General features: G+C 39.9%; 1 protein-coding gene across 1 annotated transcript in view; it reads left to right on the forward strand.

The window, feature by feature from the left end:
- Positions 1-12,657, forward strand: part of TTF1 (transcription termination factor 1) — an 83,305-nt gene extending 70,648 nt beyond the window's left edge. The window contains exon 11 of the mRNA XM_071216877.1: positions 12,600-12,657. Coding sequence (XP_071072978.1) covers positions 12,600-12,642 — 43 coding nt within the window. The 3' untranslated portion in view covers positions 12,643-12,657. The remainder of the gene's footprint in view (positions 1-12,599) is intronic.
- Positions 12,658-13,491: the final 834 nt, after the last annotated feature.

Raw genomic sequence — 13,491 nt, forward strand, 5'->3', positions numbered from 1 at the left:
AGCAATCCTCTCTCTTACACTGAAGAATCCCTTTATCTTCTGTCTGAGTCTCTGTGTCTCTCTTTATATCAGACCCAGCAAGAGGGAAGAGACTAACCATGAATCACACCCTACTGGCATAATCCAGACAAATGGATCTCATACCCATAGGAAGGGTTAGTTTAAAACACAATATTTCTGTTTTTGAGATTCATAAAATAATTTCAAACTGCCACAATTTGTTACTACAATCTTCTTATAGACCTCAATCCACGGGAAAAACAGAACATATGAACTGAATGTTAAGAGAACATCAGCAAACATTTGCCTAGAGATACAACTAAAATGGGATAAAGCCCTACCCATCCCATTCCTGAGGATAAGAGGAGCACCCCAAGACAGACTGGGTTTAAGTCCTTATGAAACAACATTTGGAAGGTATAGTAGTCAAAATATCAGAAATCTGTGGGCTTTTATAAAGGATATTTATTTGGAATAGAAGCTTACAGTTACCAGGCCATAAAGCATCAGTTACTTCCCTCACCAAAGTCTTGCCACATTTTGGGGCAAGATGGCTGCAAATGTCTGCCAAGAGTTCGGGCTTCCTGGGTTCCTCTCTTCCTGGGGCTCTATTTCTCTTCAGGCTCAGAGCTTCTGTGCTCTCTCCACAAGGCCTGCTGTAGATTATCAGGTGAATGGTTCTATCTCTCTCCCTGGGGCTTCTGCCATGTCCAGGGAGCTGTCTCCATTCCTCTGTATTCTTCTCTTGTGTGTTCACTTCCCAGGTTCCAGCTCAAAACTCCCAACTCTGTCCTTTGCCCTGTCTTTTCTGATGTTGCTTAATTAAAGTCCTAATCATTATGTAATCAAATAAAAGTGCCACACAGGGGTGTCCTCCACGTAGGGGAGCCCCATGTGCAAGGAGTGAGCCCCATAAGGAGAGCCACCTAGCGTGAAAGAAAGTGCAGCCTGCCCAAGAATGGAGCCATACACACGGAGAGCTGAAACAGCAAGATGATGCAACAAAAAGAAACACAGATTCCTGGTGCCACTGATAAGGATAGAAGCAGTCACAAAGGAGCACACGGCGAGTGGACAGAGAGCAGACAACTTGGGAGGGGAGGGGAGGGGAGGGAAGAGAAATAAATAAAATTAAATTAAAAATTAAAAAAACATAGAAGAAAACTGTCAGCTAGTAAAACATATAGGATCTGTAAGCTGAAAACTACAAAATGCTTATGTAGTGAATCAAAGAAGATCTAAATAAATGTAGAGAAATACCAAGTTCATAGCTTATAAGACTCAACATGGTAAAGATGTCAATTCTCTCAAATTATTTACAGATTTATACATTTCCAATATCAATTTCAGCAAAATTTATTCTGTAGATATAGACAAGATAGTTTCTAAAATGTATGTGGAAGGATAAAGAAATTAGAATAATAAAAACAATTTGAAAAAGAGCAATAAATATGGAGGAATGACACCACCTGATTTTAAAGCTTACTATAAGGAGCAGGTGAGGCTCAGTGATTGAGAGCCTGCTTCCCATGCATGAGGGCCTGGGCTCAATCCCTGGTATCATCTAAAGAAAAAAAAATTAATATAAAAGTAAGACACTGTATTAATCATAAAGGGATAGACATATAGATTAATGTACCTAGGATAGAGAGTCCAGAAATGGACCCAAACAAATATGGCCAATTAATTTTTGACAATGGTGCATTGGAGAAAATAAAGTCTTTTCAACAAATAATGTTGGAAGAATTGGACATCCAACATGTGCAAACAGAATGAACCTTGATGTAAAGCTCACACCTTATTTTTTAAATTAACATAGATCATAGGACTAAATGTAAAATGCAAAGTTATAAACATATGGAAGAAACTTAAGAGAAAATCTTTGTGATTTTGGGTTAGGTAAATTGTTCTTTGACATGACAGCAAAAAGACAAGCCAAAAGAGAAATAAGTGGGAGTGGAGGTGACTCAAGTGATTAGGCATCGTCCTCCCACATGGGAGGCCGCAGGTTCAGTTCCTGGTGCCTTCTAAAAAGAAGACGTGGGAAACAGACATGGCTCAGCTGATAGAGCATCCGCCTACCATATCGGAGGGTTCAGGGTTTGATACCCAGGACCTCCTGTCCTGTGTGGTGAGCCGGCCCATGCACAGAGCTGCCGCATACAAGGAGTGCAGTGCTATGCAGGGGTGCCCCTCTGTGGGGGCGCCCCACATGCAAGGTGTGAGTCCTGCAAGGAGACCTGCCCCATGTGAAAAAAAACACAGCCCACCCAGGAGTGGCACCACATACACGGAGAGCTGAGGCAGCAAGATCACATAGTTTCCTGTGCCACTGAGGGTACAAGGCGACACAGAAGAACATATGGCGAGTCAGTACAGAGAGCAGACAACGGGGTGGGCAGGGAGGGAAAGATATAAATAAAATAAATCTTTAAAAAAATGAAAATAAAAAGAAGAAAACAAAACAAAACAAAAAAGAAGATGTGCAGACACAGAGAGCAGACAGTGAGTGCAAAATAACATGGGTGGGGGGGATTTTAAAAAGTCTTAAAAAAAACAAAAAAGAAATAAGTGATAAATTAGATTTAATAAATATTAAAAAGTTTGCTCTAGGAATGATACTTCTAAGAAAATGAAATAGAAAAGTTACAGATTGGGAGAGAATATTTGCAAATCATCTAATTCACAAAGGACTTTTACCAAGAATACATAAACAACTTTCACTACTCAACAGTAAGAAATCAGCAGAACTTAGAAATGGGCAAAAGATTTGAACGAACACTTCATCAAAGGGGATATATAGATATAATATCAATACCCATTAGGGAAATGCAAATTAAAATTATGAACAGATACCACTACAAACGTATTAGAATGGCTAGTATAAAAATACCAACACTACCAAATGTTGGAAAAGATGCACTTATGCATTGCTAGTGGAGATACAAATGGTACAAAATTTTAAGAAACAGGGAAGCAGACTTGGTCCAATGGATAGGAAGTCCGCGGTTCAAACCCTGGGCCTCCTTGACCCGTGTAGAGCTGGCCCATGCACAGTGCTGATGCACGTAAGGAGTGCCATGCCACACAGGGGTGCCCCCCGTGTAGGGGAGCCCTACGCACAAGGAGTGCACCCCGTAAGGAGAGCTGCCCAGCACGAAAGAAAGTGCAGCCTGCCCGGGAATGGTGCTGCCTACATGGAGAGCTGACACAACAAGATGACGCAACAAAAAGAAACACAGATTTCCGGTGCCGCTGATAAGGATAGAAGCCGTCACAGAAGAACACACAGTGAATGGACACAGGGGGCAAGGGGGGGAGGGGAAAGAAAGAAATTTAAAAAATAAATAAATCTTTAAAAAAAATTTTTGGGAAACAGTTTGGCAGTTTCTTATAAAGTTAAGTACACGCTTTCCATATGGGCTAGAAATCCCACTCCTAGGTACTAACTCCAGAGAAAAGAAAACTTACATTCATGCAAAACCTGTAAACAAATGTTTAGAGCATCTCTATTCACAGTCACTAATTACTGGTAACAACCCAAATGTCTTCCAATGGGTGAATAAATGAGCAAACTGTCCTATATCTATACAATGGGGAAGTGGTTAGCAATAAAAGAACAGACTGCATAATGTATATTAACAACCTGATGAAGTTGTTATCCTGAGGGGGAGAAACCAGTCTCAAAAGGTTACATTCTCTATGATTCTTTTTATATGACGGTCATGAAAAGACAAAACTACAGTGACAGAGAACAGATCAGTGGCCATTTAGTATTCTAGCAATGGAAGAATTTTTACCATTGACTTAAAGGCAGTGGCAACCAGAGGTTCTGAGGGGGAGGGAGAGGGAAGAATGGGTGTAACAGGGGGCATTTCCAGGACATTGGAATTGTCCTACATGATATTGCAATGATGGATAGAGGCCATTATACATTTTGTCATAACCTATAAAATTGTGTGAGTCAGAGTGTAAACTATAATGTAGACTATAGTTCATGATTAGTACAGTGCTTCATAATGTGTTCATCAATTGTAACAAATGCACCACACTAATGAAAGATGTTGTTAATGTGGGAAAGTGAGGTGGTGGGAACATATGGGAATTCCTTATATTTTTTTATGTAACATTTATGTAATCTACAGTTTCTTTAAAAATAAAAAAATAGATTTTAAAAAATCCTTTGAAAAAAGGAAAAAGGTGTGGGGAGAGTGTAACAACAAAGGGGTTGTATAAGGAGATTTTTTTGAGAGATGGAATGGTTCTATTCCTGATTGTGATGGTAGTTATATAAATCTACACATGTAGAAATGCACACCCAAAAAAGCCAATTTCACTGTATGTTCAATTTAAAAGTAAATTTAAAAACGAACTAAAAATTGCTAAAAGAAATGAAAGAAGTTCCAAATGAATAAAGAGAATAAACTTATTCATGGATTGGAAAACTCAATATTGTTAAAATATCAGTTCTTTCCAAATTCATTTATGGATTTTATGCAATCCCAATCTCAATCCCTGTAGATAATTTAATAGAAATTGACAAATTGATTCTAATATAGGTAAATGTAAAGGGCCTAGAATAGCCAAATAAGTTTCGAGAAAGAAGAAATTTGGAGGATTTACATGATCTGGTTTTAAAACTTATAAAGCTTCAATGGGCAATACAGTGTCAGATTGATTTAGGGATAGAAAAACTTTTCAATGGCACAAAATACTCCAAAATACACATAAAAATATGTGCTCCATTATTTTTTTTTTTACTTTTTAAAGAAACTCTCTTATTTTATAAAAAAAATTATAAAAATTTATACTTAAGTAAGAATGCTAAAAATTAAGGGTGGAAAAAAAATGAGGAGCAGGTGTAGCTCAGTGGTTTGAATGCCTGCTTCCCACGTATGAGATCCCAGGTTCAATCCCTGGTACCTCCTAGGGAGGGAGACTTCCATGTGGTAAACATGAATGGATAGTAATGTAGAGAGACATAAGGATCTGGTGTGGCTGCAGGGAGAGATGCCTTGCTGTATGAGGCATGAGCATCTTGAACCTGATCAGGACAAAGACAGCACATCGGGATCTGTTAAAGAACAAAAGAGCAAGAAATGGAGAGGAAACCTTGCCCTCACAGTATCTTTCCCAATGGGAAACTTCACAGACTGGTTATTTTTTTCTTTTCTATTAAAAAATTATTGAAGTGTATCACTCATACATGAACATACATAAACAATAAGTGTATAGTAAAAGTTGTGAACTTACAAAACAAATATGTGTAACATCATACAGAGCTCCCACACCTCACCCCACCACCAATACCTTGCGTTGTTGTGAAACATTTGTAACAAATTATGAAAGAGCATTGTCAAAGTATTGCTACTAACTATAGTCTGTATCTTATATTTGGTATATTTTTCCTCCAACCCACTCTATTATTGTTTTGTGTGTTCATAAACCATGTAATTTATACAAGGTATCTAAAGTGTACAATCAATGGCATATGGTACAATCACAGAGCTGTGCATTCATCATCCCAATCAATATTAGAACATCTTCATCACTCCAAAGGAAAAAAAAAGAAAAAACCCAAACCACTATCATATCCATATGTTAGTGCTACTAACTGTAAATCCTATGATGTGCTTTCACCATTTCAATTCATTTCCAAACAAATTTTACCAATTCTACACAGATTAAACCTCAGCTTTCCATTCTTAAGCCACATTCTATTTTCTGGTGACTTATATTCTAGTTATTAACTCCATGAGTTTGCTCATTATATTTAGTTCATAATAGTGAAATCAAACAGTATTTGTCCTTTGGTGCCTGGCTTGCTTCACTCAACATTACGTGCTCCAGGTTCATCCATGTTGTCATATGCTTCACGATTTCATTTCTTTTTACAGCTGAATAATATTCCATTCTGTGTGTATACGGTTTGTTTTAGCTGTTTTTTAGTTGATGGACACCTAGGTTGTTTACATCTTTTGTCAATTGTGAATAATGTTGCTATGAACATCAGTGTGCAGATGTCACTGCTCTCAGTTCTTCTGGGTATATACCTAGTAATGGTATTGCCAGGTTACATGGCAAGTCTATATTCAATTTCTTTAACAACTGCCAAACAGTCCTCCACGGAGGACTACATTCCCACCAACAGTGCATAAGCATTCCTATCTCTACACATCCTCTCCAGCACTTACAGATTTCTGTTTTGTTAATAGTGGCCATTCTAGCAGGTGTGAAATGATGTCTCCTTGTAGTTCCCTTCCCAAAGATGATTCCCTTGGTTGTTTACTTTTGTCTTTGCTGCTTGTTTTTTTCCTCGTCTGCTCATTGTTTTTTGCTCATTGTCTATTTTTTTCTTTAGGAGGCACCAGGAACCAAACCTGGAACCTCCCATGGGGGAGGCAGGCATTCAACTGCTTGAACCACATCTGCAGCCTGCTCATTTGTTTTTGCTCATTGTCTGCTTGCTGGCTTTTTTTTTTTTTTTTTTTTTTGCTTGATGACTTTTTGTTGCCTGCTTATTATATTTTTGTCTTCTTTAGGAGGCACTGGGAACCAAACCGGGGATCTCCCATGTGGGAGGTAGGTGCTCAATTGCTTGAGCCACATCTGCTCCCTTCATTGTAATTTTGATTTGTATTTCCCTACTAGCCAGTGATGTTTAATATTTTTTCATGTGCTTTTTCACCATTTGTATTTCTTCTTTAGAAAAATGTCTATTCGGGTCTTTTGCCCATTTTTTAATTGGGTCATTTGTCTTTTTTAAAATTTTTTTTATTTTTTAAAGATTTGTTTTTATTTATTTCTCTCACCTTACCCCTCTCCACATTGTCTCCTCTTTTGTGTCCATTCACTGTGTGTTCTTCTGTGTCCACTTGCATTCTCAGGGGCACCAGGAATCTGTGTCTCTTTTTGTTGCATCATCTTGCTGCGTCAGCTTTCCATGTGTGCAGTGTCACTCCTAGGCAGGCTGAGCTTTTTCATGCGGGGTGGCTCTCCTCGCGAGGTGCACTCCTAGCACATGGGACTCCCCTATGCGGGGGACACCCCTGCGTGGCATGGCATTCCTTGCGTGTGGCATCACTGTGCATGGGCCAGCTTACCACATGGGCCAGGAGGCCCTGGGTTTGAACCCTGGACCTCCTATATGGTAGGCAGACACTCTATGAGTTGAGCCATATCTGCTTCCCTGTCTTTTTATTTTTGAATTCTAGGATTTCTTTGTGTATCATAGATATTAGTTCGTTGTCAGATGTGTGATTTCCAAATATTTTCTCACATTGAGTGGGTTGCCTTTTTACCCTCTCCACAAAGTCCTTTGAGATACACAAGTGTTTAATTGTTTTTGCATTTGAAATTTATTCAAGTATATCACTCATACATAAAAATACATAAACAGTAAGTGTATAGTAAAAGTCATGAACTTACAAAACAAACATGCATAGCGTCATACAGTGCTCTCATCCCTTACCCTACCACCAATATCTTGCATTTTTGTGAAGCATTTTTAAAAAATGGTGAAAGAAAATTCTCAAAATATTACTACAAATCAAAGTATTTTACATTTGGTGTATTTTTTGCCCAACACACCCTATTATTTATTTTTTGTGTTTCGTCCATGAACACATGTAATAAATGTATAGTAAAGTTGTAAACTTACAAAACAAATATGCTCCCATACATCAACCCACCCCTAATACCTTGTATTGTTGTGAGATATTTGTTACAAATTATGAAAGAATAACATCAAAATCTTACTACTAACTATAGTCCATATCTTACATTTGATGTATTCTCCCCCCACCTACCCTATTATTATTTTTTAAGTATATTTTTATTACAGAAGTTGTGAACTTACAAAGCAATCATGCTCACGTACAGAATCCCCGTATAACATCTGTCCATTAACACACCACATCATAGTGGAACATTTGTTACAGATTGTGAGATATTACCATTAGACTATTACCACTAACTATGGTTCATAGATTACATTTGGCACACTTTTTCCATTTCCCCACCCCCCATTATCAACACAATACATCTTTGACATGGATGCACAAATATTACAGTATTGCTGCTAACCACAGTCCATAGGTCACTCCAGTTGTATTTTTCCCATGCTTCTCTACATTCTCACCACCCTGCATTAGTGACATATGTCTGCATTAGCTCACAAAGGACACTTGCATCTGTACCATCAACCACAATTCTCATCTACCTCTGGGTTTATTGTGTTATTCAGTCCCTATTCTCTAGCTTTCTTTCAGTTGACATTTACATCCCTTGAGTACCCTTTCAAGCCACATTCCCATTTATAAACCAGCTGTTACTCACTATATTACCATCAACTGTTTCTTTTGGCTATGAATATCCAGTTCTCCCAGCACCATTTGTTGAATGATCTGTTCTGCCTGAGCTAGGACTTGACAGGCTTGTCAGAATCACTTGATCATAGTTTTGAGAGTCTGTTTCTGAGCCATTAGTTTGGTTTCATTGGTCTATGTGTCTGTCTTTTTGCCAGGACCATGCTATTTTTACCACTGTAGCTAGGTAATATGATTTAAAGTCTGGAAGTAAGGGTCCTCCAACTTCACTTTTCCTTTTTAAGATGTTTCTGGCTATTTGGGACCCCTTAACCTTCCAAACACATATGATAATTGTGTTTTCCCTTTCTTTAAAAAATGCTGGTGGAATTTTTATCAGAATTGAATTCTACCCAAATTCAATATGGGTAGAATTGACACTTTAATGATATTTAGACTTCTAATCTATGAGCATGGAATGTTATTCCAATGATTTAGGTCTTTTAAAAAATTCTTTTAGCAATGCTTTGTAGTTTTCTGAATACAAAGGCTTTACATCCTTGGCTAAGTTTATTCCTAAATATTTGATTCTTTAGCTGCTATTGCACATGGAATTTTTTTTCTTGACTTCCTCCTCAGATTGTACATTACTAGTGTCTTTTAAAGTCTCTTTTATCTGATAATAAGTACAGTTACTCTGGCTTTTTTTGTTGTTGTTGTTACTGCAGGAGTGGAATATCTTTTCCCAGCCTTTCACTTTCAACCTATTGGTATCATTGGGTCTAAGGTGAGTCTCTTGCAGATAGCCTATAGATGGCTCATATTTTCTTATCCATTCCGCCAGTCTGTGTCTTTTGATTGGGGAGTTTAATCCATTAACATTCAATATTATTATTGTAAAGGCAGCCCTTATTTCACGCTTTTTGACCTTTGGGTTTTATCTGTCATGTTTTATTTTCAGCATACTTTTGAGACTTTAGGTTACTTTTGCTGATATTATCTTAATTTCCAGACTCTCTTCCAAGCCTCTCCTGTCTTGTCTTTTCAGACTGTGGCACGCCCTTTAGTACTTCCTGCAAGGCTTTGTTATAAACTTTCTCAGTTTTTGTTTATCTGAGAATATTTTAAACTCGCCCTCATTTTTGAAAGACAATCTTGCTGGATATAAGATTCTTGGCTGGAAGTTTTTCTCTTGTGTATCATAAATATATTATACCATTGTCTTCTTGCCTCCATGGTTTCTGATGAGAAATAGGCACTTAATCTTATTGGGTATTCCTTATATGTTACGCATTGTTTTTCTCTTGCTGCTCTCAGAATTCTCTTTTTTCAAAAGATTTATTTTATTTATTTATTTCTCCCCACCTCCTCATTGTTTGCATTTGCTGTGTCTACTTGTTGTGTGCTCATCTTCTTTTCAGGATGTACCAGGAACCAAACCCAGAACCTCTCATGTGGTAGGAGGTAGCTCAGTCACTTGAGTCACTTCTGCTTCCCTCAGAATTCTGTCTTTGGCATTTGACATTCTGATTAATATGTGTCTTGGAGTTGGTCTATTTGGATTTATTTAGGTGGAAGTATGCTGTGCTTCTTGGACATGGATATCTATGTCCCTCAATAAGGTTGGGAAATTTTTGACCATTACTTCTTCAAATATTCCTTCTGCCCCTTTTCCCTTCTCTTCTCCTGTGACACCAATGGCACATGTTTGCATGTCTCTTTCTGTTGTTAAGTTCCCTGAGACCTTGTTCAATTTTTTCCATTCTTTTCTTCATCTGTTCTTTTGTATGTTTAAGAGGCCATGTCTTCAAGCTCACCGATCCTTTCTTCTGCCTCCTCAAATCTGCTGTTATATGACTGCAGTGTGTTTTTAATTTCATTTATTGTGACTTTCATTACTGTAAGATCTGCTATTTTTCTATATATGCTATGTAAGAGGATGCAACAAAAAGACAGCGAGCTGACACAACAAGATGATGCAAGAAGAGAAACAGGAGTAAGAACATAATGAGAGACATAACAAAGCAGAGAATGGAGGTGGCTTAAGCAATTAGGTGTCTCGTTCCCACATTGGAGGTCCTGGGTTTAGTTCCCAGTGCCTCCTAAAGAAACAAGATGAACAGACACAGCAAGCACAAACAAGGAGGGGGTGGGGATAAATAAATAAATAAATCTTTTAAAAATTGAAGACATTGGATGAGCACAAAGAAGAATTTGAAAGCATATATAGCATATATAGAAAAATAGCAGATCAAGCAACCTGTGTCTTTTTGTTGCGTCATCTTGCTGTGTCAGCTCTCTGTGTATATGGCACCACTCCTGGGCAGGCTGCACTTTTTTCACACAAGGGTGGCTCTCCTTACAGGGTGCACTCCTTGCATGTGGGGCTTCCCTACATAGGGGACACCCCTGTGTGGCACGGCAATCCTTGCATGCATCAGCACTGCACATGGGCCAGCTCCACACGGGTCAAGGAGGCCCAGGGTTTGAACCATGGACCTCCCATGTGGTAGGTGGACACACTATCCATTGGGCCAGGTCTGCTTCCCTCATTGTCTTCTTAATATCCTTAATCTCTTTAGCCATCTCATTAAATTAATTAAGGAGATTTGTTTGAAAATCTATGATTAGTTGTCTCAATTTCTTTTCATCATCTGGAGACATACCTTGTTCCTTTAACTGGACCATATCTTCCTGTTTCTTGGTATAGTATGTAGTATTTTGTTGTTGTCTTGGCATCTGGCTTACTATATGTATTTATTCTGGGTGCAGTTTCTCTCTTTAGTTTAGGGCTTTCTTGCCCTTTCTACCTTGCTGGTTGTAATAGTAGGAGCAGAGGATGTAGTTGGTGCTATAAACTATGGCGGCTCAAGCTGCCCACATTTCCCCAGGGACCGATGAAGCTTTTCCCACCTTTCTTCTTTGCCAGAGTTAGGGACAGAGCCACAGTCATATGTAATAATCCAAGTTGTGCAGGCCTAGGCTGTAGTTGCCCTGAGAGACTGATAAAGGGTTGCCCTTCCTCTCCTGCTTGGGGCTGGGATGGATCTGCAGGTGTGGGCAGCAATCTATACTTGCAGGTCCAAAATGACCACCATTGCTCCAGTAGACTCCCAACTATTCAGTCTGTGCCAGCCGAATGTACCTGCAGTTGTCTGAAGAGGCTGGTGCAGATCCTGCCAGAGGTGGGGCTGAAACTTAGGCTATGGCTGCAGTCTGATTGGGATAGAAAGAAGCCGGTTCCTACCATCAATGATTTTCAATCAGCCCCACCTGCCCTCATGCTGGGGGTGGAGTAAAAATGGTGGCTACTGTCCTCTTTCTAACTTGGACAGGTTCAAACTTTAGCTGTTCTTAGGATTACACTTTATTTTTTAAAGATTTATTTTTGTTTATTTCTCTCCTCCCCCCCCCCCCCGGGTTGTCTGCTCACTTGTGTCCATTCATTCATTGTGTGTTCTTCTGTGTCCACTTGCATTCTCAATGGCACCAGGAATCTGTGCCTCTTTTTTTGTTGTGTCATCTTGCTGCATCAGCTCTCTGTGTGTGCCACCCACTCCTGGGTGGGCTGCACTTTTTTTGCACAGGGCGGCTCTTCTTGTGGGGTGTACTCCTTGAGCATGGGACACCCCTATGCGGGGCATCCCTGCGTGGCATGGCATTCCTTGCATGCGGCAGCACTGCACATGGGCCAGCCCTGAGTTTGAACCCTGGACTTCCTATATGGTAGGCAGATGCTCTATCAATTGAGCCACATCCACTTCCCAGGATTATACTTTAGTTAGCCAAATTTACTAATGAGTAGCTGAAGTCGATGGCCAACTGTCTCTCCCCGCCCCCTGTTTTTGGGAAATGGATCTTCCAGCTCTGCCACAGAATAGATCCTGAGGCGGCTTGTACCACCAGAGTAGGAAGAGCACCAGCCTCTGTGGAATGGTCTATAGTTTCCTGGAGAGGCTGGTGCAGGTCCCCCCAGCTTCCTCCCTGTTGGAGGTGGGACTGGGGTTTAGGCTAGAACTACAATCCAGTCTGGATAGAAAGAAGCTGGTCCCTACCAGCACTGTGATTTTCAGTCTGTGTCACTACCCTTCATGCAGGGGGCAGAGTTAAAATAGCACCTACCGACCTCTTTCTGACTTGGACTTCAAACTTTAGCTGTCCTTATGATTGTGAGAATAGTAAATGATTTTACTAACTATCTTGATTTCCTTGAGCTTCCATTTTATCCAGGGAATTATAGAGAAGAAACAGAGGTTAACTGAAGAAAGCTGATATACCAACAATCCTTTGCAGTGGTGATAAAACCCCCTGCCCCAGCCCAAGGAGAAGAACGTAACCAAGAGTTCAAGCTGACACCTGCAAAGGCCTGCTGACCTTCACCAGATGGCTACAATCCTACATCCACATCCTGCTTGCTGATTAACAAACTGGGCCTCAAGGACGCCCTGCCCAGACAGCCCCCATAGTTCCCGTAGCCCACGCAGCTCATAGAACACATGTACTAACCATATATCATGTCCCCTTTATCTCTTCCCATTCCCCTACAACCTCTCCTTTGTCTCAAGCAGCCATATAAGCTGCTCCCCCTGCTCCCCCTTTTGAGCAGAAACCTCTTTTTAGTGCTGCTCCTGCATTAATGTGACTTTAGCTCAATAAACTTATTCTGTACCCCCTTTTTCTTTTAAGTCTGTTTTATTTTCAGCACAACAGGATTATACTTTAGCCAGCAGAATTTACTAATCAGTAGCTGAAGTTGGTGCCCAACTGTCTCTTCCTCCCCCATTTTTGGGAAATGGAGCTTTCAATTCCAGCCACAGAATAGCTTCTGAGGCGGCTTGTGCCACCAGTGGAGGATGGGCCCCAGCCTCTGCGGCATCGAGGGCTCTACACACTAATCTCTGCAGATGGTCAGTCTCCTCCTTCCATTTTTTCAAGTATGTTGCAGTATGCTCTTCTGGTCCCTTGGAGCCCCCAAATAAGTGTTTTAGATAACTCTGGGTGTTTACTAACTGCCCTGTAACACGAACTGACTCTAAGAGCTCCTCACTCTGCCACCATCTTCTGGTTGTCCCAGAAGTGTTTAATTTTGAGGAGGTCATTTATCTATTTTTTTTTCTTTTGTTGCTCATGCTTTGGGTGTAAGGTTTAAGAGACCCCTACCTACTACAAGGTCTTGGAGATGTTT

This window comes from Dasypus novemcinctus, chromosome 8, assembly GCF_030445035.2.
Source record: "Dasypus novemcinctus isolate mDasNov1 chromosome 8, mDasNov1.1.hap2, whole genome shotgun sequence".
Lineage (NCBI taxonomy): Eukaryota > Metazoa > Chordata > Mammalia > Cingulata > Dasypodidae > Dasypus > Dasypus novemcinctus.